The 25,311-nt window shown below is 39.6% G+C and overlaps 1 protein-coding gene across 3 annotated transcripts in view; it reads left to right on the top strand.

Annotated features, from left to right (window-relative positions):
* ADGRA1 (adhesion G protein-coupled receptor A1) overlaps window positions 1–25,311 on the top strand; it is a 502,175-nt gene that overhangs the window by 13,591 nt on the left and 463,273 nt on the right. Inside the window, exon 1 of one of the 3 annotated variants that reach the window (XM_042856772.2) lies at window positions 19,814–20,709. The exons of the other annotated variants lie outside the window; for them this stretch is intronic. Within the exon in view, the coding sequence (XP_042712706.2) occupies window positions 20,489–20,709 (221 nt within the window). The 5' untranslated portion in view covers window positions 19,814–20,488. Of the gene's footprint in view, window positions 1–19,813; window positions 20,710–25,311 lie in introns of those variants that run through there. 3 annotated transcript variants of the gene reach the window in all.

Raw genomic sequence — 25,311 nt, 5'->3', positions numbered from 1 at the left:
TTTGAGATTATAAGTTTTATTGATTAAAAATAACTGCCTAGAGGTAATATACTTACTCTTGTAAGGTGTTTGACTTGGTAGCAAATGATAGTATGACTAAAAAATTAGCACTATGCAATATCAATTGAGTACATCTTAAATGGATAAAGAACTTGCTAACTGACCTCTCAAATTGGAAATAATAATTACATTTGGAGTGTTTCTAGTGGGGTTCCAGGGGGATTGGTAATAGGCCCAAAGCTATTCAATATTTTCATCATTGACCTGGAAGAAAATCTAAAAATATTAAATCAGCAGTGATTTTATATGACACAAAGATTGGAGGAATGGTCAATACTGAGGGCAAAGCATTCATACAGAGCAATCTGGGATGCTTGGTAAGATGGGCCCAATCAGACACAATGGGATTTAATACAGCCAAATGCAAAGCTATACAGTTTGGAATAAGTAATGCAAGCCGCACCTACAGCATGGGTATTGTATCCTGAGGCACTATGGCTTTGAAACAGAGTTAGGGGTCATAATGATCAGAGCAACTCCAGTCATAGGGATCATAGAAATTGAACATGAGCTGCCAATGTGGTGCTGTGGCCAAAAGGGTTAATGCAATCATTGGATGTATAAACGTGGGAGTACTGAGTAGGAAGTTTCTTTTGTTAGTTTGATTTGGGTTTTTTTTTTTTTTTTAACCTCTCTATACAGCATTGATGAGACACACTGGAATGGTGCACCTGTTTTATGTATTTTTAAAAAGGAAAATTGGAGAGGGGCACAAAAGAGCCAAAAAATGATTTGAGGGCTGGAGAAAATGCCTTACAGTGAAAGACTTAAATAGTTCAATCTGCTCATTTTATCAAAAAGATTGAGAGGTGATTTGATTACACTGTATAAGTACTTTCACAGGGGAAAATACTAGGTGTTAAAGAGCTCTTTAATCTAGTGAGAAAGGCATAACAAGAACCAATGGCTGAAAGCTAAAGCCAGAGAAATTAAAATTTGATACCAGGCACACACATTATAACTCTGACAGTGACTAGTCCCTGGAACCAATTGTCAAGAGAAGTGATAGATTCTCCATCTCTTGCTGTCTCCAAATCAAGACTGGTGGATGCTTTTCTGGAAGATATGCTGTAGCCAAATACAAGTTATTGGGGTAATTGGGTAAAATTCTATGGCCTGTACTAGACAGGAGGTCAGGCTAGATCTAATGGTCCCTTCTGACCTTAAGCTTGATCATTTATTAAGCTTCTGCCTGTCATTTCATCTCACGGTGGTTTTAAAAAAAACAAACACAAAAAACCCCCTCTCTCCTATTTATGTAGATCAAAGTTGGAATGTTTCTTTCAAAGTCACCCAGGAGGAAAAGGGTTAGTGATGGCACAAGGTGTTCACAAGCCCCCTTCCTCTGGGAGAACTGAAGCTAATCAGCTCTACTCTAAAAGGAGCAAGCTGGGGATGAAGAATAGTCATGGTGAATAGGAAATGCACTGATTCTATGCATCCCTCTAACAGCCTCTGTGAAGTACAGAACAAAGCTTGCTCACCTTTAATGACCTGGAAATGCTGGCTGCCCTCCCATGGGGGTGAATGTTCCTTTTACCTACCCAAGGCAGTGGCCTTTGCTGGCATAGAAAGATGGACTGTGCAATAATGACTGTACATCCCACGGAAGGATTGTTATGCAAGCCATCTGATATCCATATTCATAAAAGGCATTTGCATGCACTATGATACCCTGATCTAGTCAAACTTCAGGATTTATTTCATTATTCCAGAAATGTAAAATGGTTAAAGATTTGGTTAAACTAAGATTCTAGGGAAGGGAAGAAAAATATTGGTCTGTCTAAAACTTTAGAGTTGAAAAATCAGAAGGATAAAAAAAGCTAATAGAAGTAGCAGTATTCTCCTCCTTGGCAACTTGCTATTATGCACAGATCTGTTAGAATAGGCTTCCAGGAGCCTTTTTTTAAAATTCCACCACCAAACAGAAGGGAAGGTTGGGATGATTTCCCTGCCCTTTGAATCCATTCCATATCCAGCTACTGCTAAATCATCAGAAATGAGGACATGTTCAAGGTGAATGTCATTGTTCCATTAAATGAACAAACTTCCAAAAGGCAAACTTTTGCCTTGGGAACTGAACAAATGGCAGCCATTTAAAAGTGTTTCCTAAACAACGATGCTGTAGAGCTCCTTCAAAGCTTAGGGGATTGTTCCCTTGTGGAAAGGGAAGTTCTGTATCACCCCATCACGGAACATTGAGATATATGGCAGAAGGGACCCCTAGGTACTTGGTTGGTAGTAAATTTTTAATTTCCTAGATCCTATTTAAGATGAGTGTGTGGGTTTGTGGGGTGTGTTTTTTTTTGTTTTTTTTTGTGGCCAGAATGTTAAGGGTGAGTGGACAGAAAAAAACATGTCTAACTTGTACTCCAGTTCATGTCTAATTTGTACTCCAAACCCTATACAAAGCTTGCCCCCCCCACCACCCCAAAAAAATGAAAACCAAGACAAACTTGAATATTGGACTAAACACAAATTTAAGGCGAAAAATTGACTATAATTAACCTCTGGAACAATTTATCAAGGGTCATGGTAGATTCTCCATCACTGACCATTTTTAAATCAAGATTGGATGCTTTTCTAAAAGTTATGCTCTTGGAATTATTTTGGGGAAATTCTATGCCCAGGAGATCAAACTAGATTATCACAATGGCCCCTTCTGGCCTATGAACACACAGTCCTAATACTTAGCCTACTCTCTGAACATACAAGCAAGAAAAGCTCAGAGCAAACTGATTTTAAAATAATATCAATTATTTAAGAAGTGAGCTGTACAAAGAATTGTATTACAAGTCAGCAGTGCAATTTTATGGTCTGAATGGTCTTGGCTATGATGAGTTATGACATTACCTGAACCTCCTCATTTGTTTCTTTAAAACATTCTTAGACAGCTGTTTTATCATACACATCCAGTTAATCTTAAATGGAAAACAGGTTTGTTTTTTTATTAGCCTACCATAAACTGATAGAATAAATCACCCTTTTTTGTATTTAAAGCTAGACTGAAATCAACTTATAGCTAGACTTGGTACACACCACATACATTATAACTTCACTGTACTGGAATGCTGGTCACAAATGATCAACACCCTGAATGAGTTTGAGGTGCAAATACTGAAGGCAATAGAATGTTGTCCAATACTTGGTTGAAGCATGGAAAAAAACCCCTTCCTAGATATGGAATTTTAAGTCTTTTGCAAAGCTATAAATTTATTACAATACCTGAATCCACCAGTTTTCAATCAAAGTGAGCCTGCCTGCTGCTGCTGCAGTAGCAGAATACTCACTTCTACAAATGGAAAAAGCAAATGTGGCATCTAATTGGCATGTTACATTTTACAAAAGTCTTCTTTAAAGTCTTTTATGCTGCCAAGGCCTCAACTAAGCAAAAAAATTGTCCCTGTCTGTAGCTGAGTGCCTGCAAGGATAATCCTGATTCTGTTGCTGAAAAATACAGATGATCACAACCATACAATATCTACTAAGTCTTCAGCTCCACTTGGGTCCCATATCTAGCGTATGGTGTGGATTTGCCTGCACTGGGACACTTAATGTGACCTTTGGTAATGGCATCAGGAAACCTCTAATTCTGGGAAATGTCTTTGCTATTGGTTGTGATAATTTAAAACAAAATTTTCAGACTGCAGAGTGCCATTAAAATTTGGATTAGTCAGGATCAACACTCATTGGGGAGTGGAAAATTCATTACTAAGCCTCTTTGCCTCCCTCATTCCCATCCCCATTGAATACACTGCAGCTAAGCTTGGTGTAAATTTTAAAAAATACTTTTCAGGCCCCAATAAGTTTATAATCAATATGTTATGATTGACCAGCTATAAATATTACCTTTTTAAAGAAGATGTATTTAAACCAAAACTAATTTAATCAGAGGTCTACATTCTTGGGCTATTTTGGGGTATGTTTTTAATTTGCTTGCCCTCTCATCCCTTGGGTTTATTTCCTCTGTGGACTACAGCTATTCCCAGCCTATGAATGCATTCTGAATACAGTAGAACTTCATTGGTGTAGAGCATGATTTCAAAAGCATAACACAAGTCTGTAGTATAAGAGGTATTAAAGCCCTTTCAGGGCTCGTTGTGTAAGATGTTTTTATTACAAGTCCAGTAATAAGTTAGATTTAACATGGCCAATCAGAGGGAATCTTTTATTAAATCTTTTTTTTTCTTTTCCTGTTTCCTAATTACACAGCTGGAAGGAGGAAGCATTCTCCAAGTTCTGAGCTGTAGTAAGTCAGAGGATATCCTTGTCTCTCCCCACCTTCCTATAAATAAATTGGAGAACTTCTCTAAAAATCTGTCTCTAAAAACCAATGTGTACAACTCCAAAGCTTGTTCATTAGATGATTATTGTAAGCTACATGTTTTCCTGTTGATGTATGTATAACTGCCAATAATGATAAAAAGAGGTGCATACACCCAGATTTATTGTGGAATCTCTGACTTAGTTATAAGAATCCTTAAATAAATGTATATCCCTGATTATCTACTTCCACCAAGTTTTGTTGTATAACTCCATTTGCATGGAATTACTCCTGATTCACACCAGTGTGAACAAGAAGAAACTTTGGCTCCCGGTCTTTAGGATTCCAAGACTGCTTATTGGCCTAGTCCTGCATTTTGTAGAACTGTTTTCTATCTTCCTCTAACTGTATATAGCTTTTTGGATGTACCATCTCAGTGTGATATCACCTCTAATTTGCTATTTATATAGCAATAGGACCTACCTAAAATGATACTAACCTAGTACTTTTTCTTTAAAGCACAATGAGCTTCTCTTGCCTTTTGTTTCCAGTTGCAAGTACTCAGATTTATTTCTAGGACTAGAGCTCATCCATTTACAGGCATTCAAAGGAGAGTTCTTAAAAGCCTTCATTCAGTGTAGAAGGGAATGGTCAATTTCAACCCTGACCCCACTCACAGTATAAAGAAGTTACTTTATCTCTCTATTTGGTACTGGTGTGACCTATATGGGAGCACAATGTCCATTTATGGTGTCATAATTCAAGAAGGAAAAATTGGAGAGGATTCAGAGAAGAGCCCAGAGAACGATTAAAGGATTGGAAAACACGCCTTTATAGTGGAATACTCGAACTCAATCTATTGAGCTTAACAAACAGAAGGTTAAGGGATGACTTGAGCTATGTCTATACTACAAGGTAGGGCAGTGATTCCTTACTTACATACACATCCTCACATTAGCTCAATGAGCGCTACTGCAAGTGCAAAGAATAGTATAGATGCTGGTACCCTAGGCAGTGGCAATATGGCTGAGCTGATGCATGCATACATACCCATCTGAATCCTGTGTGTACATACTTGGCACAGCTAAGCTGTGCCTTTGCTGCCTGTGTTACTGTGACTGCACTACTATTTATACTCACTTGCTCACATTGAGCTAGTGTGAGCATGTTTACAGGAGCTAGGAATCGCACGTAGCCTTGATCACGCTAAAAGTATCTAGGCAGGGAGCACAAGATTGATAATAGAGGACTTTTCAATCTAGCAGACAAAGGTATAACAAGATCAACTGCTGATAGCTGAAGCTAGTCAAACTAGAAAGAAAGTGCAGATTTTTAACAATAAAGGGTAATTTACCATTGGAACAATGCAGCAAGGCTTTTGGTGGATTCTCCATCTTTAAACTTTTTAAAATCAAGACTTGATATATATTTTTAAAGATATACTTTGTCAGCTAGGAATTAATTCAGGGAAGTCTCAAGGCTTCTGTCACACAGCAGTTCAGAACTGATTATCATAATTGTCCCTTCTGGCCTTTTAATCAATGAAATGTTCAGTTGCTGCAGTAGAATTTCCTGAGTGAAATCTTGGCCTCATTGAAATCAATAGGAATTTAGCCATTAATTTAAATTGAGCCATTTTGTTGCATCTTTACTGGAGTTCTAAGTATCCAAAGCTATTGTAGAATTAATAACTAAAACAAGACCCTGTTCTCTGCAAGTTGCTTCATCATTCAGCCCCTAGCACTGGCTTTCTGGGTGAAAAACAATGTAGAATTTGCTGTCTTATTGCAACACATGCACCCTAAAACAGGTTATGCACATTTAGGGTTAGATAAATGTCTTCTTGCTACTACACTAGTGGCAAATTGGTATCATCTTAGCAATATCTGAATAATAAGCACAAGAAAGCCTTGTACAACAATAGCTGTAGGAAAACAAGCTCAATGATGTTTTCCCTTCTCAGGAAAATTGTATGTTTTGTTAGGTGGATATAAAGCAGAAAGCTGATGGCACTTTTCAGATAGCAGATGTAAATAGCAACACTAGCAGTTGGAAACATGTTATATTGAACTAAATTAGTTGATGTGAAAGTTATTGAAGGTTTGTCTTCTAATTCAATATAACTTGCCACTGAATATGACCTTACGGTGTCATGTTCACTAGCATTATATTGACTATGATTTTGCAGTTAGGGTGGACAAGGTCAAATCATAGTCAACTTAATGTCATTTGGTTAAACCCTTGTCCCAGTAGATCAAGGTTGAAGTTCAGGTTCTGATCCAGTATCTCTCATCAGGGCCTATCACTTGCTGGCCCAAGGTCCAGGAATAGGTCTCCAAAGTCATTGTATCAGCACCTATAGCTTGCCAGACTTAGTTCAAGGTGTGGACTCAGCTCACTGGCAAAACACATTTTACTTTTCAAACCACAGCACAGGCCTCTATTACTACTTAGCACTGCAGATTAAAGTAGATGAAAATAGGAATGGGAAGATGAGCAATTCTCATGGACTTATATTGTCATGTGTTTGAATTGCAGCATTTTGTGAGAGGGGGTATGACATCAGGAAGTGAAAGGGGACAAAGGAAAAAGAAATACATGTTCCCAAGCAGGCCATGGGCAACCAGACAAAAGTGTGTGTGTTCTTGTGTGTGCATAGCATGAAACTGTATAGGGTTGCCCTCTAATCATACGCTCCACTCACTCCCCACCCACACCATGGATGGCCAGGAGGGGAGAGGGAACTCACAGGGCCATTCTGTTTCCCCTGGATTTTTACTAGTCGTGGGAAGCACGTGACGGTATTTCCATTTTCCTATTGAAAGGGCACTCTGTCTCTTTCCTTCTGTCTCCGTGAAGGGGCAGGAGAACCAGCAAAGGGGAGAGATCTTTCTGTAGAAGAAAGTGGACTTGCAGCTTGAATAATTATTCTCCCATGTGGTATTGGTTTTGCATCATCTACAGGTAGAACTTGAGTCCACAAGCTCTTCCTATCTGTACTGCACCAGAGGAGTTCTTACTTCACCAGCCAGTGAAGTGGCAGGTAGAGTGGGAATCAAGATTCCTCAAGCCTGGGAGAGCATGGGACAGGGAGGTCTGTCTCTAGCAGAGGTGGAGGATATGTGGTCTCCCATACTCCCCCTTATTTTAACCCCCAGGGCACAAGTTGCTTGCTGCCACTATTACATTGATTTATTCTATTATTACAGTTTCAGCTAGTGGCCCCAAGGGTGCTAAGGGCTTTAATGGACAAGGCATTGTACAAATATATATAATGTGAGAGAGAGAGTGTGTGTGTGTGTGTGTCTGCCCTGAAGAGCTTACAATATAAATAGACAAGACTCAGAGAACTTAAGCACCTATTAAGGGCCCCAAGTCACACAGGAAGTCTGGCTCAGATCCCCTGAGTCAGGCTAGTGCCTCAACCACAAAACCCTCCTTAAACTCATTAGAAATTAGGTTTTATTACAAATACAGGAGAACCCAGTTTCTGAAAGCCTTCCGAGAACTTTGTAGAAATGGGGTTGTTAAGAGGGGGTGCAAGGCATTGCAAAGCATGGTGCCTATTTCTCTTGGGGCTATTCAGTAAACTGGGAATCTTGATTAACTAGAGTTCAAAATCAGGGATGTGGTATAATAATCAAAAGGGGCTGTAAGAGTCCCTTGGATCTATGTAACCATTTCATACTCACCACTATGGTGAGTGCCTTACATGCAGGGCCAGCTCTACCATTTTTGCCACCCCAAGCGCGCCAAAAAAAAAAAAAAAGCTGCCTGGACGGTGCTGTCCCAAAAATGCCTGGAGCCGGCCCTGCTTACATGGGACCATCAGGAACCTTTAGAGGTTGTCTTGTTTTACTTGCCCCTTTTCCTGTAGGGAGGAGAGTGTGCACATCTTTTTTTTTTTAAATTATGTAAATTTTAATGGTGTAACGAGAAAGCAAGGGCAGAGGTGAGTCATACAATTTTCACTGAAGGCAGTGAGATTCATAATCATATGAAAAAGTATATATATTTTATGACTTGTCTGGTAAAGAAACCATGAGGAATGAATGTATTAAGCAAATGTATATACCTGTAACAGGATACCTGACAGCTCCTAAACAAAGTATGTTCACTTGACTGGAACTTCGATTACTGTCTGTTTTCTGATTCCCCCTAGCGCTCTCTCCTCCAGCAGAAATAGTTATATCCCAAGCAAAAACAATGTTCCATCCTGTCAAACTGGGCTGGAAAGGGGAGGAGGGCAGAAAATAGAACAATTAAAATGGCTTATTTTAATAGTGTCTGGAAGTAGTCAGGACTTTTTTTAGTATAAATAAACAAATGTCACAAGCAATTATGAGAAAAGCATATGCAGTCTACAAAGCAGTACTGAAAATATAAATAAAGAAAACAGATAATGAAGAATGTTGTGTGGATGGTCCAGTGCAAGAAATTCATGAGAACTTCCTTCAGTATCTTTCATTAGGTTTGATAAGCAATAGTGCAGTGTACTGGCAGAGGGCATTGGCTGGAAATCAGAAGGTCTAGGTTCTAAGTCCTCTGCTTCCCCTCCCTTATTTGTCTGCTCATGATGTGTGCTGAAATACATGTCCAAATATCTGAACTATTTATCTGCTTTTAGCAATGTTGCCTCAGGAAGTCATCTGCAAGAAGCTCCCATTTCATACTTTTATATTGGGCTTCTTAAAGAGTTATTACACATTCCCAAAAATCCATATCAGTCTAGTAAAAATCATTTCCTGTCTCAGTTAACACCTTATGCATACCAATTGCTATCATTGTGGAGGGTGATTTGTTTTATTCCAATTCCAAATGCACTCTCACATGTTAAGAGAGCACAATTGCAAAAGGGGTGGGAAAATGGTACATTTAGAGTGAAATGAATAAGGAACAATAGCTTTTTAGCAATTCTCAATAGTTATGGATGTCATTTAAAACTGATCCTAAGCTTCATGCATTATTGTAGTGTTAGCACGCTGATAACCAGTTTTATAATACACTGTGCAGCACAGTTATAAATCAGCAACTACAATTGTTTCAATAATCCCTATACAACTGCAATTTGGCTCTCCTGAACATTATTTTTACTCATGCAGTGTATTTCTAGATTCATTTTAAATGCAATTCTTTAATTTGGTTCTAATCATCTTCCTCACAACATTGGCAAGCTGCATTTTCACATTATGTTGCAATTTGTTCTCTTTTTTTTAACCCACCACAGTCTTTACAGTCAAGTTTACTTGAACATTATGGAGTTGTTGAAAACTTCATAAGTAGTCACCTTTGTTGCCTTTGTCCGGCTTGTCCTCATCCGTCCCTCCATGAACGCAAGTCGATGCCACACCATTCTATTTTGTTGTGAGTACGTTCTTTCCATTTCTGGCCAAAGAGTTTTTTGTCATAGGATCAGCCCAGCGTGTTTTCGGTCTGCCCAGCAGTTGCTTGTGGTCTCTGGGGATCCAGTCACTGATGTGAGTTGTCCACCTATTGTCTTGCCTGCAGATTACACGACCCGCCCATCTTCGCTTTGCATCGTACATTGCCTGCACTACATCGGTCACTTCTGTACGCCTTCTGATCTCCTCATTCAGTATATGATCACAGAGCGATATCTTACACATTTGCCTTTCTATTGCTCTCTGGGTGACAGCAAATTTTTCTTCCTCCGCTTTCGTCGTTGACCAGCTTTTTGCTCCGTATCATTGCTGGCAGAACAGTGGAGTTAAACAGTTCTTTCCTTTTCAGTTCATCACCCATTAGAGACATCTTTATTTTGTTGAAACTTGCCCACCCCACCTTTCGCCTCCTACTGCATTCCCTTTGAATGAGTTGTCTCTGCTCAGCTGCTGACCCAGGTAAATATATTTGTTTACCTCCTCGATTTCTTTCCCATTTACAGTGATGATTCCTTCTGTACAATGCTCATTCCATATCCACTTCATCTTCGACGTGTTCGCTTCCAACCGGATATCATGTGACAGTGTTTGCAGTTGCTGCAATTTGTTCTCCAGTTCTGCTGTATCCTTTGCCAGTATTACACGGTTGTCAGCGAAGAAAAATTGCGTTAACTGTTCTCCGTCAATTCTGATTATTTCTTCCCAGTTCAATTTCTTGAACAGCGACTCCAGTACTGCTGTAAACAGCTTCAGTGAGATTGTGTTGCCTTGTCTGACTCCTCTACATATAGTAATAATGCAGGGGACATTGAATAATGTTATCCAGCAATTGCAGTTAATTTCTTCCAGCAGGTCGATGTACCTCGGGTTCATTCGATTTCATTGAGCGCATTGAGTACAGTGTTACTCTCTACTGAGTCAAATGCTTTTCTGTAGTCGACAAATGCAATACACAATGGTATTTTGTATTCCTTGCATTTTTTTTGATGAGCTTCCGAACTGAGTGGATGTGATCAATTGTCAAATACCCTGAGCAAAAACCAGCTTGTTCTCTGCTTTCGTGCATTTCAAAATCCTTCTTAATCCAATTGAGTCTGACGTGGGTGAAGACTTTATACACTTGTGAGAGGAGTGTGATCAACAGTAGTTGCTCAGTTCTTCTGGATCGCCTTTCTTCATCAATAGTATTGTTTTTGATTTCTTCCATGCATCTGGAACACGCTTGCTATTGATATAAATGGTGACCTGCTGCGCCAACACTTTGAAGAGAGTACCTTTCCCTGCTTTGAGATATTCTGGCCAAATATTGTCCACTCCCAGACTCTTCCCTCTCTTTATGTTATGAACTGCATATTCAGTTTCTTCCCACATAACGTCTGTAACCTGCCTTCTTCTGCAACCTGCTGCCTTGTCGGTCTACGCTGGACAGAGACATGCGAGGAGTAGAGGTCATTCCAGAATTTTGTACATATTTCGTTCATCTTGCTCCTTTCCGATGTCCTTTCACCATTTTCATCTTTCAGTACTGCCGGGATAATCTGTTTCAGTCTAAAATCCCTTTCTAAATTCTTCAGACTCTCATTCTTTTCAGCTGCCTCTCTCAATGTTTTCTTTCTAAAGTCTTCATAGTCTTCTTTGATCTTCACACAAATTTCTTTGCACAGTGTTCTGTATTCTTCACCCATTTTTCTTCTAATTTCATGCGCACCCTCCTTGCCATCAAATTCTCATAAGTAGTAGGACATCTTTACTTTCAGCCTAATTATGTTGGAATGGAGGAGGCTGTGCTTTTCAATTCATGAGGTAAACTCAAGTAGCTAGGGGGAAACTTAGAAAATGTTTCTCTGAAATTAATCATATGCAATTCAGCTAACTGTGGATAGAAGTATTTTTGGTTTCAAGAAAATACAGGCTAAATCTTATCCATGACATCTAGTTTTTATACCATAAAACTTGGCTATAGGTAGAGGGCTAGGGATCCTTTAGGAGAGCTAATATTTATATACTGAGATCATCACTATACTAATAGTGGACATTAAGGTTTTCAGAAACCTCTGATTTTACTTGAAGTAACTGGTATTGTAAGTACTCGTGTTTCTGTGCTGTATGTGTATATGTAAAATAATTAAGAGATCCCTAAGGCTGAAGTGTTTCCTTTGTAAGGGCAAGCAGGAACAGTTTAAAATAGAGCCAGACAATACAGAAAGAGTGGTGTGTGGTTGAAATATGTCATGGAGGAGGTGGACTACGGGTCTTGGTCTTTTGAAGGAGACCATTAAGAAAGCATTCGACTATTTCCAGCATGTGGAGGAGGAAGGAGAGAAGATTCAAGGATGAGAATGAGCAAGTAGGAATGATATTAGAACACAAGAGAGGAGGTGTCTGAGATGAGGCATAAGAATGTCACCTTATGAAATGCCTTAAAACTGAGGAGGAGAATCTTGCGTGGAAGAAAAATCTTTTTGAAAAGGCTTGAAAGAGAAAAGGTATAGCCAGAACTGTGGGAAAGAAAATTTGGTGGCAACAGTTTTGAGTGGACAGGAGTGGGGAAAGATAGGAAAGTGGGGGGTGCCAAGAAGAGCATTCCAGTTGTCATGTTGAAAGCTAACTAGCATGTGAGCTTGTGTCTTGGCAGTGGGGGTTAGAGCAAAGGATATATTTAAAAATATAATAAAGGAAGAAGTGGCAGTAAGAGCCTGGAGAGGAGGCGAGGTTACTGTACTTGGCAGGATTGTTGCATAGCTGTTCACGTTGTTATAATTAAATATGTTAGCACATACAAGCGAGTTTTCTATTTCATTAAATTTCTCATTTGGGTGCAAAATGTGATTCTGGTTAAATCCTTGATTAAAGAAACTTTAGCCTCAGTGCAATAGTCTATAACTTTTTAAACTGTGTTTGTTCACTTGTAAAGCTTTTTGTCTCCCATACAGTCAGCTAATTTTTGACCAGCAAACATAGAATAAAACAAATTAATTATTTGAACCACCAGTAATGTATTGAGCGCTCTTTATAATGCCATCCTTTCCATTTAAAATAGAATTCAATATAATTGGGTGGCAAGGTAGTGTACTCTTTTATTAGAGAAGAATGTTATAGCATAGGCTGCTTAACACTTGTACAATGGATGTTTGAATATGTCCAAGGATATCCCTCTTTTCAACTTTCTCTTCCAAAGTATAAAATAGTCTCTTTCCATACACAGCAATTTTTAGTTAAAAGCAAAGAAAAAATAACACACAGCAAAGTACAGCTTGCGTTAGTAATGTCATTGTGTCTCACTGAATGCATTATCACAGTAACCTAGAAATTCACTAAATATTATTGACACAATCTCCTGGTACTCACTTGACTAAAATAGGAAGTAACAGAACACAAACTATTCTTATGTAGCATTGTTAATACATGATCACAAGTACAATCATTCCAAAAACCCCAAATTCTATTATTGATTACTATAAAAGTGTGCGTTTAGCCAGATTCTTATCTAAAATTCAGTTTTACTGCTGCACAAAATTCAGGTGATTTACATTTTTCCCTCACATAAATTTGCTTTGTCATTTTTGTAGCATTTTCTTGCCCTCTTCCATGTACCCAGATTGTCCTCCTGACATTTTGCCAATTTTCTGCACATTCTCCCACCTTGCTGCCCCTAACAGGATAGAGCAGGAAGTGGGGACAGGGAAATCTTCACAAGTCAGGACAGTAAGGACAAGAATAATCTGCCCCAGCAGTTCTCTGTGGTGGTGGAAGTGAGGGAGAAGAGGAGGTAGAAAGCGGTGAAGCATTGTTTTCGGGGGGGAAAGCGGGAGGTAATGCTTGAAGTAGGCTCCTAAACAATACAGAAGCACGGCTCTACCACTGAAGTGTTAGGTACTCTCTATGACATGTAGCTTGGCTTAGCACTGTAGCTGCACAGCAAGACATGTGGGAGCCTTGTCTGTCCAAGGGTTTGTCTACACTATACATTATGTCATTATAATTTGTCAGTCAGTGTGTGGAAAGCCAACCCCCTGAGCAACGTCAGTTACACCCACCTAAGCGCCAGTGTGGACAGCGCTATGTCAGCGGGAGAGCTTCTCACGCCGACATAGCTACCACCTCTCATAGAGGTGGTTTTATTATACCGATGGGAGAGCTCTCTCCTATTGGCATAGAGCGTCTTCACCAGATGTGCTACAGCGGCACAACTGCATCGGTGCAACTGCGCCACAGTAGCGCTTCTAATATAGACTGTGTAAGAACTACACAGCATAGGAAAGTACCTGCCATGTGGGGCATTGAAGTGGAAAAAGAATGTACCCTGATCTCATGCATTTAGAAACTGTGTCGGACATGTAAGGTGGCTATAATGAAATCTCCTAATCCAGTGAACTTCTCCTGTGTGGTTTAGGATTCCTAGGTGGCAGTGGTCTCACTTTGCCAAGCCTCTAACTTCTCCCATTTCTCTTACAAGTGCTTCAGCTTCTTTTGTCCTTCATGATGCTATATGACCCCCAGTCCTTCCTATTCCCCAGTAAATGCATAATCCAAGAAATCTGCTCTCCTGGGCAGCTCCTAGGACATGCAGAAGAGTTGTTCCTCTGTTACAAATAAATAATATGCAAGAGAGAAAAATGGAAAAAAAATTTACTTTGAATGTTTAGAATGTCAAAACTGAAAGTTATGGAATGAATTATTTTGTAATAAAATATGAAGAAATGTTATTCCAGGTTTTTGTGGTGCACACTGCAAGGGATCTTATTGATAGCTCAGGCTCATTTAGCAAGTAAAAGGCAGTGTTAAGATTTTAATGATATCTATATTTGGCTTTTTGCAATAACTCTAACGGCTTCATGGAAAAGCTCAGTTCATTCTTGGGAAACAACTCCTGATCCTGTTTTTTCTCCAAATATTTCTGAATTTGTATTTACCCCTCTGGTAGTGTATAATTGCCCAGCTACAATCACAATTTCAAATGTAATCAATATATTGGTCTCCATTCTGCTACATAACAAATAGAATAGCATTTTTTCCCAGAAGAACTCTAACCTCAGCGACACATTTACTGAACTTTATTGAAACTGACCACAATTTTTGTGATAAATCACGTTTTAAAGACAAAAAAGCATATTGTGCTTTCAGACATGATCTGTGCTTAAAAGACATAAAAGGCAACAAGCTCTTTAAATACTTTAAGAGCAAGTTTCTCTGCTTAGAGGTGAAGGAGAGATAACCAACAATGTCAAGAAGGCTGAGGTGTTTAATGCCTATTTTACTTCAGTCTTTACTAAAAAGATTAATGGTGACCAGATGCTCAACACAATTAATATTAAAAGGGGGAAGGAATACAAGCCAAAATAGGTTCAAGAATATTTAGATAAGTGGATGTATTAAAGTCAGCAGGGCCTGATGAAGCAATTATCTTTGAGAATTCATGCAGGATGGGTGAAGTCCCAGAGGACTGGAGAAGGGCAAACATAGTACCTATCTTTAAAAAGGAGAACTACAAACCAGTCAGCTTAACTTCAATACCTGGAAAGATACTGGAACCAATTATTAAACAATCAATTTGTAAGCACCCAGAGGATAATATAGTGATAAGGAATAGCCATCATGGATTTGTCAAGAACAAATTATGCCAAACCAATCTCATTTCCTTCTCTGACAGGGTTACTGGCTTGGAGGATGGGAGGGAGGTGGAAGCAGTAGACGTGATATATCTTTATATCAGTAGGGCTTTTGACAAAGTCCTACATGACATTCTTATAAGCAAGCTAGGGAAATGTGGTCTAAGTAAAATGACTTTAAGGTGGGTGCACAATTGCTTGAAAGACTGTATTCAAAGAGCAGTTAACAATGGTTTGCTAGTGGAAACTAATAGGATCCTGCAGGGGTCTGTCCTGAGTTCAATACTATTCAATATTTTCATTAAAGACTTGGCTAAGAGAGTGGAGCGTATGCTGATAAAAATTGCAGAAAACTCCAAGCTTGAAGGATTGCAAACACTCTGGAGGACAGCATTCAAATTCAATATGACCTTGACAAATTGGAGAATTGGTCTGAATTTAACAAGGTGAAATTCAATAAATATAAATGCAAAATATTTTACTTAGAAAGGAAAAATCAAATGCAAAACAACAAAATTGGCAATAACTGGCTATGTGGTGGTACTGCTGAAAAGGATCTGGTGGTTTTAGTGGATCACAGATTGAATGAGTCAACTATATGATGCAGTTGCAAAAAGAGCTAATACCCTGGGGAGTATTAATAGTAGTGTCATGTGTAGTCTACTCAGCACTGATGAGGTCTCAGCTGGAATACTGTGTCCAATTCTGAGCGCTACCCTTAGAAAAGATGTGAACAAACTGGAGAGTCCAAGGTAGAGCAACAGAAATGAAAAAGGTTAGAAAACCTGACCTATGAGGAAAGGTTTAAAACACTGGGCACATTTAGCTATGAGAAAAGAAGACTGATAGGGGACCTAAGAGCAGTTTTCAAATTCGTAAAGGGCTGTTATAAAGAGGATGGTAATCAATTGTTCTCGGTGTCCACTGAAGGTAGGACAAGAAGTAATCAGCTTTAGCTACGGCAAGGGTGATTTAGTTTAGATATTAGGAAAATCTTTCTAACTATAAGGGTAGTTAAGTACTAGAATTGGTTACAAAGGGAGGTTGTGGAATCCCTGCCAGCAGAGGTTTTTAAGAACAAGCTAGACAAACACATGTAATGGATGGCCTACATACACTTGGTTTTGCCTCAGCACAGGAGACTGTATTATATGACCTCTTGAGGTCCCTTCCAGCCCTACATTTCTATGATTCTATAATTCTTACTGTGTGCAATGCTCTATACTAGGTGTTTATGGACAGGGTCTATCACATCCCTCATTTGTGACATGAAGTCATTATACATTAAGTTAAAAATCATGTGTGTGTTGGTATGTGTGTGTGGTTTGTTTGTTTGTTTTATTGGGGATTTTTGGCCACACCAAACACTTTATTGCAGGATCATGTTCATTCTACACTTTCCCTGTCACTCTTCTTGATATCTTTTCAGCATTCAACTATTTTCAACCAATTCAAAATCTGTTCTGGATTATTTCCCGCCCCCCAGATACTTACTCCTCATTTTTTCTAAATTTAATCTCATTTTCTGCCCATTTCCTTTGTTATGGCTTGTAGCCATACGACCGTGTGGTGTGATTGTGTCTGAACTCACAAGCTATAGTAAACAGCATCAGATCTGGTTGGTACCTGGGTGGGAAACAGTAATGAAATACCAAGGTGTTGCAGAAAGTGATATAGGTAACTGACTGCTTCACTCTGATTGGCGTAGTACCAATACCCTAGCAGTTAGAGGGTTGCTGGAGGGACAAGAGGTAGAACAAACTTGTGGCTATTAAAGTTTCCATGGCTCTTTTCCGGTAGTAACATACTCTTTGGAAATCCTGTCAAAATTCTAATTCAGATCATTACATTGTGCCTCTCTAAATTTCCTATCTATTGTATGAAACAGTCTTCACTTCTTGTTACTTAACTCTTGTGCAGTGTCCCAAGTTACACATGTTAAACAGGTACGTGTGATTGGTGAACTGATCCAAGTATAATGTAACCTTGCAAGTCAGAGAAATGCCTATTTTGCTAACTTCTGATTCATTTTTAAAATTGTTTTTGCCCTCACTCATGTTAGCAGCATTTCAATATTTAGTATTATCCATGACTTTACTTGATATTTATAAATGTCCCTTTTTAACTCATACTTTCTGCCACAGAGTAAGACTTGTATGTTTCAGGATTACTTCAGTGCACATAAAAAAAAATCTGGTCAGCAAAAAGAATAAATAGAAAACATTCATATTTATTTGTTTGCCTATTGTCTACACCCATACTGGCCTGACCTGTTTGTCACATGAAAGTCTACCTCATTATGCAGATAATTATTTTGTTCAATACCTAAGGCACATATTTAGACTGCAAAGAAATTATATTAAACCAGATGGTTTTAGGCTCCCATGTCTCACATAAGTCTCCAGACCTTAAGTATTAGGCAAAGCTAACAGAGTTTGCTTCTGTGCTCCAGGAAATTAATCTGAATTGGGCTGGGCCCACATTGTTCTAACCCTCTGAATGCTTCTCAAATTGTGCTAGAAATTCATGCTACTGTACAGGAGGCACCACCTTCATTTTAACAACACCCTCAAGCATTTCCTACAGATGACACATGCAAAATCCTGGCAGCTGATCAAATTAAGTGGGAAAACTAGAGCCAGAAAGATAAACCTAGGTATGCTTTCTTTGAGTACATGCACAGTAACGTTGTGTTCTGTTTGTCTAGACTGTAAGCTCTCTGGGGCAGGAAACATTTTATCTGTGCTTGTAAAACATATGCATCAGACTTTATATAATGTTTAAAGCAACAGGCAATGTGGATTTGTCTTGTTTTTGCTGCTTTATTATGTATAAGAATGGCCTGAAAGGTTGGTTGGTTTGTTTGGGAGTTGGAGAGGAACTTACCTGTTATTTTCTACTTTAAATATTAGGAATGTCAAGTCTGTTCTTACTGCAGGACTTTGCAGACAGCTGGGATGTACTCTGTGAACGTTCTTGTCCCTTAACTGAAGATCTTTCCATCCAATACTTTGTTGGGCCTGTGAGTTAGATTAGTGATTAAAAACAAGCAGAGTTTTAACACTCTAACAAAATCGCTTCCCTTTCAATCAGGTTTATACACATGGTATTACTTCTCTAGTTGTCCTAAGAGATGTGTGTGTAAAAAATATATATACACACACACAGGGTGGACCTGAATTTTAACATGGTTAAAAATTCATATATGAATTTAAATACTTTTTAGGCTTTCTTTACCTTAAAAAAGAAAAAGAGGCACAACCATTAGGATGCTGAGATGCCTCATGTAACAGACACATCCCATTTTATTCTCTATGGAGATTTACAGCACTTTGCTTTTAAAAAGAGGTGTAACGTTAATGACTCCTTTAAAGCAAAAACTCTATCCCTAGAGCAATATCTTTTGTAAAGTTACCTTGATCATGATATTTCACAACAGCAGTAACTTTTCTATTATGGATTATTTATTAATACTGAGAACCCCACATTAGGAAATAAGGCTACATTGTACTAGGGACTGTACACACACAAAAAACAGCCCTTGCCTTTAGGGAATATTACTGTACCACTATTGCCCTCAAAACTAGTCATTTATAATAGTTATGTATTATATTTATGGTAACAAATGCTATAAAGTTACAATGTGTAACCCAGCTCCTGCAACAAGCTCCAGGCCATTGATTTAAATAAGGCTCTTTGTGAGTACCAAAGTCTGTCAGAATACAGTTCATTGCAGGATTGGGGTTTCTTTACTAACTGTCTTTTCATTCACTCTCAGCTAGAACTAGATGAATTGTTGGTTGTAATTTATGCTGAGAAGTTAGCCTTCTTTTTGTTCCTGAATTGTCTGCAAATAAATCATGACTGCTCATATTGTGAACAATTTTCAGCCTAGGTTAAATATACACTTCACCTATCTATGGGGAATGAGAGAATGAACCACACTCAAGAGACCTTTGCATGGAGCCCCATTGAAGTCAATGGGACTGTGGGCAGGTCTGCCCATATAGAGGTCAGGGCAGGATTGGGATCTTTATTTCTTGATTTAAATTAATCTTTGCTAGCCACCTAACCTTGGCTGTCTGTGAGCAAACAAATTTACATGAGTGTTCACAAAAAGGGAATGAAAGAGCGTGTAAGGCTGGCCAAACTAACAGAGGTAGATGTGGAACACTATTTGAATAAACCCAGTCCAGTTTGCTCAGCTCTGCATGGCTTTCTGGAGTACATGTATGTTGAAAGTAAACATTATATCTTGCAGAGTCTCTTATTGTTTGAGCGTCTGTGTATTTTTGCTATGCTGCCCTAATGCATCAACACCGGTAAGCTTTTCTGTGGCAGCGGTTGTAGTAACTGGTAACATTGATGAAGCGAAGCTGAACTTAACCTTGTCTTAACTTAAAATTAACTATACTCTCCATTTCACAGATAGAAAACTAAGCATGGAGAGATGAAGCCAATTGCCTAAAGTCGCAAGGAAAATTAGTGGCAGGGCTGGGAAATGAAGCCAGATCTCTAAAGTCCTAGTCCAATTCCTTAACCACAAACGCATGGTCAGGATACTCCCCGTGGCATCTTCCCCACTCCGTTCCGGTCTCCAAACCCACATCTGTGAGGGGGAGGAGTAGGCTGGCTGAAAATTGGGTTCCCACGGTGCCCCTCAGCCTCACGCTGTCACTGCCTCGGAGGGGCTCGGCCTGTGCAGCACCAGCCCAGGCTTAGCGCTGGCGCTACCCCTGGGGGGGGGGGGCAGAAGGCAGCGAGCCCCGCCAGGCGCGGTCCGAGCGAGCTGCAGCCCGGCTCGCCCGCTCAGCCCGGGGGCGCTGCCCGGGGCTGCTGGCGGAGCCTGGCTGTGGGCGGGTCGCGCTGACAGGCCGCGGCGGGAGGGGGGAGGCGCTCTCTTCTCCTCGGGGGAGTTTTATTCCGGTGAGTCGAGGGCGGCGCTGAGGCTCCTGCTGGGAGTGACCGACCGCGGATCCGCCCGGTGTGGCTACCGCGAGGAGGCGGGGGAGACCCTCCCAGCCCCGGGGGCGCCCCGGGACCCGGCAGCGGGTCAGTGCAGGAGGCGGGGCGGGCATCGAGCCGCCCTCGCAGCGGGCTGTGAGCGGAGCTTGCCATGAGCAGCGCAGAGCCGCGGCGTCCGCTCCTCCACCATGCACGGGCTCTGTCGCTGCCTCTGCTTGGCGGCCGCGCTGGCGGGGCTCTCCTGGGCCAGCAGGAACTGCCCGGACCTGATCGTTGACAGCTGCCTCTGCACCGCTGAGCGCTCCAAGGGGCCCGGCCGCCAAACCGTCCGCATCAAAGTTGTCTGCAGCGGGGGGGAGTTGGTCGAAACTTTGCAGCCTTCTCTGCTGCCGAGCCGCACGGTGTCTCTGTAAGTACAGCCCGGTGCACGTGTGGAACCTGCCTCGGATAAACAGCCGGTGTGGGGGTGTGTGAATGGAGCTGGCTAGGCGAGCGTGTGAAAGGAAACCCAGCTGTCAAGGGTCTGGCTTTGCTGCTCTCCGTGCCGGCCGGCGGGAGGGGGTCGGATAGGGCTGGATGTAGGATCAGAGATGTAAGCCTCTGGCTAATGCAGGAGGCAGGCAGCGGGTCGTGCCTGGGAGAGAGCCCACATTGGAGGACACTTTGGGCGCTTGGAAGTTGAAGTGTGAGAGCTTAATGACTAATACCTCGCTGAGCTGCTCACAGACTCCAGGCGGGGATGCATCTCCTCTTCCAAAGCGCACACATATCCCGATGCAAACTATGGGCAGTAATCTAGTCACTGGTGTTTCCAGACAGCTGTCACAGCTTCTAAGGGGACGGGGAAGCTTGGACTCTAAAGAACGTGTTATTTCCTTTCTGGGAGAAAAATGACAGTAATGGACCAAGGAAACCCACCTAGGAAAAAACGTTATAAACTAATAGTTTGTACAGTATCGGTCTCAAACCTTCTCCCGTCTGTAAAAGTTTGAAAGAAAACTACTTCTCCGTGCCAAAAGAGGAAATGGTTCACTGTGCATAACAAAAAATATGGAATATGAAATATCTTAACCACAGTCAAAAAGGGAGTAGAAACTGAGATCAAAGTGAGTGTACGCAGTATAGTTGTAGCCCTGTCGGGCCCAGGATATTAGAGAGACCAGGTGGGTGAGGAAACCTGAAGTAGAGCTGTGTAGCTGGAAAACTTGTTTTTCTCAATTACAGAAGTTGGTCCTATGAAAGATATTACTCCCCCACCTTGTCTCTCTAATCAACCTGGGTGGGCAGTTGTGACTCTGGCCCTACTTTTAAACAATATTTGAGTTTGTTTTCACTTCTAGCTTAGAAACTCTTGTTGGTATTTTGTTTTGTTCTTGGGAAGCAGAACTTACTACAATGTAAATTGCATACTACTATGTAGGGTGGTTTTGAAAATGTTAGTGGTAGCAAAACTGATTAGACCAGCTGATGCACCTTTAAACTTGAAACAGGATAATTTCCAACCCTAAGGATGATAAAACATGCCATCTGTACTGCTGAGCTGCATTTTAAGGGTTATTTAACAAATTACCTGAAATTGATGTTTTCTTCTCTAATTAAAGTTTGGAAGCTGAGATGTCTATATTTTTGTCTGCATACATTTTTGGTTATTTAAGTAATCCAGTTATTTATGTTGTTTAAGTAATTCAGGAGTGGTGAAATGACTCTCAATTTATGTATTGTTGACTTGCATGTGTTTTGGAAATGGACAACAAATATAGTAGGAGTACCTGTGGCACCTTAGAGACTAACAAATTTATTAGAGCATAAGCTTTCGTGGACTACAGCCCACTTCTTCGGATGCATCCGAAGAAGTGGGCTGTAGTCCACGAAAGCATCCGAAGAAGTGGGCTGTAGTCCACGAAAGCTTATGCTCTAATAAATTTGTTAGTCTCTAAGGTGCCACAAGTACTCCTGTTCTTCTTTTTGCGGATACAGACTAACACGGCTGCTACTCTGAAACAAATATAGTGTTGCCTGTTGCACACACGCGAACTTGAATATATGATATTCACTGTAAGTAAACATAACTAATGCTATTTTGTATCTCTATCACTGAGAGGTTACAGTAATGTCCCTATAACAGACACAAGCATTAACATTGTTGACATTTTGCCCTTTTAGATTATGCATATATCCAACTGATCCTATGCAATTGAATTTAGTTCATTTGACAACTCATGCTGTGACCATCTCCACTGTTCACAGCACTTTCTTTAAGTCAACACTTTTAGGAGACAAGTGGTAAAGATAGTAATTTATGACATCTGGGGAATTTGTGCTTGTAAATGTGCAGATGTGCTGAGTGTGATCCAGTTCAGGTTTAGCTAAAACTGATTATGCTGATCTTTCTGGGAAGCTTGTGCTTCTTAATATATAGATATGATAAGTACACTTGTCAAAGAATTGAACTGAGGTAGAATAACTTTATGGTAGTTACAAACTTGTGTTGATTTAATATAAATGCAGTGTTACTTCCATGGCTTATAATTTTCTTTAAGAACATAAAGAATTCTAACTTTCCAAAAGGATTTTGTGCAGACTTAAATACTTTTCTCCCTTGCTTAAGAAATTTCTAGAAACTCACTAATTCTGCATGTCTACAAGGTGTTTCTTTGTGCTTTATTTTTAAATATTAATTTGCAGAAAGTTCTCCAGACTTTTTGGAGACACTTCTTTTATAACCATTTATACTTTTAAACTGTACTAGAAAGTGAATTCAGCATACTTAATATAGGATTAACAGTGAAAGTGTTTCAAATAGGAGTGTACTATGAAAGATGGTAGTGAGGGAATAAATATATACAGGCAGATCCTCAACTGATGCAAGTTGTCATAGCTCCAAAATGACAATTTGCACCAGCTGAGGCTCTGCCCACTAATATCTAAGATTTAAAGCACTAGTTGCCCACTAATATCTAAGGCAGGGGTCAGCAACCTTTCAGAGGTGGTGTGCCGAGTCTTCATTTATTCACTCTAATTTAAGGTTTTGCGTGCCAGTAATAAATTTTAACGTTTTTAGAAGGTCTCTTTCTATAAGTCTATAATATATAACTAAACTATTGTTGCATGTAAAGTAAATAAGGTTTTTAAAATGTTTAAGAAGCTTCATTTAAAATGTAGAGCCCCCCGGACCAGTGGCCAGGACCTGGGCAGTGTGAGTGCCACTGAAAATCAGTTCACGTGCCGTCTTCGGCACGCGTGCCATAGGTTGCCTACCGCTGATCTAAGGTTTAAGGCACTAGTCTCAAGGTAGAGAATACCATATAGTTCAGAGGACACCCAAACACACTTGTTCAAGTATCAGAAATACACTATACTACATTTTTGAAAGTGACATATGAAAGTCACTTAATCATAATAGGTAACTTGTTATTTATAGCTAACTGACCAAAACTGAGAGAGACATGGTGGGTGAGGTAATATCTGTTATTGCACCAACTTCTGCTGACTTCAAAAATGAATATATGTGTGTTAGAAGTTGTCCATTTCTTATGCTCAAAATTGCTCTATTTAAGTGAATGCAATGTTTTATGCCTGCTAACAGCCTCCTTTTTAAATTACATGTAGTTTAAGGAGATTACATTTTTTCCAAGACTAAATCTATAATTAGAAGCTAATGCTTGAAGGTAAAACAAGACTTAAAACTTGAGGTGTAAAAAGATCTAGTAAAAAAGCATTTGCTTGCAGACACGCTGCCTATTTCCACTCAGTTTTATTGGCCTACAGAGAAAGCTGTAACATATGGAATACAAAGTCTTGGATTGCTTTAACAATTAGGAAATATAGATGTGAATAAAGGTTGTGTGTTGCAGATGCAGTAACATTTAATAAAAGAAGTGTAGCAAATTTCATATGACTTTAATAATTCGTTCAATAATAGTTGCTTTTTCTTTTTGGTGCTATTTTATTGGAAGGGCAGATCTAAGACAAATTGTTACAATATTCTGATAACCCTAGTGGGCAGTTACGAAAAATTACCACCATTGAGAAGTAATAAATAGCTCTCAAATCAATAAGATGAAGTTATAATGCATACTGTATCCTTTGTAAGTACATATGTACATACATGCTATATGATGCAGTTTATCAAATAATTTAACACAATATGTGTGTTTTGTGAGGGAAGAGAGTTGTCTTAAAGTTTTTTTTTTTAATTGATTAACTATTGGAGTTGGTTGTGATGGGCAGACTTGGCAGGATTTGACATAAATTTTACTAAATGTCTTGCTAATTTAGGGTCTGATCTGAAGTTAATAGACTCCCGTTGACTTCAGTGGGTTTTGGATGGTGTATTAACCAATTATCTTCAGTTTAAGTGGTGGAAGCAATTGTCACTGACTGGGCTCGTATAGTTTTCAAAAACTTAACATTCAGTAATATCTGCTCTATAAAATGTCAGATGATCCCAACAAATTAAGGGAATTTTACTAGAAGTAAAATTAAGAAAATGCGCTGATCTGTCAGCTGTACCATCCTAATTTTTTTTTTTTAAGAAATTTGTTAAAATTTTCTGGATGTGCTGTTTAACTATCTGTATTCAATATTTATCTCTCTGCCTTTGAAATAGGAACTGTAAACACTTGGATAAAACGGCTGTCTAATTTTACTATAGCTTCTGAAAGTAAGTGTGTATCTTCTGTTGAAATGAGTTTATTCCAGTCTACAATGATATTCCTCAGTGACTTGCAACAGAGACTTATGTGCCTTCAGTAGCAGAGGGATTACTTTTCCTCTTTCTACAGCAGTATACCGTTGTCACAAAGCTGCGTTAAATTACGGCATCTGCTATTTCCACATTGATACAAATATCTACTGATGTGTAGACCCAATGAGTAGAAGTAACATAATGTAGCGTTTCTTTCATTTTGCTTTTGGCATATTTCATTAAGTTGTGTTTAAAGTGGATCTTAATGGGATTTTTATATCATGTGTTCACTTTTCTTGGTAGTTGTTTATATTTTCTTAAATT

This window comes from Chrysemys picta, chromosome 7 (genome assembly GCF_011386835.1).
Source record: "Chrysemys picta bellii isolate R12L10 chromosome 7, ASM1138683v2, whole genome shotgun sequence".
NCBI lineage: Eukaryota > Metazoa > Chordata > Testudines > Emydidae > Chrysemys > Chrysemys picta.
The sequence above is the reverse complement of the archived record's forward strand: the minus strand, read 5'-3'. Positions and strand labels throughout refer to the sequence as shown.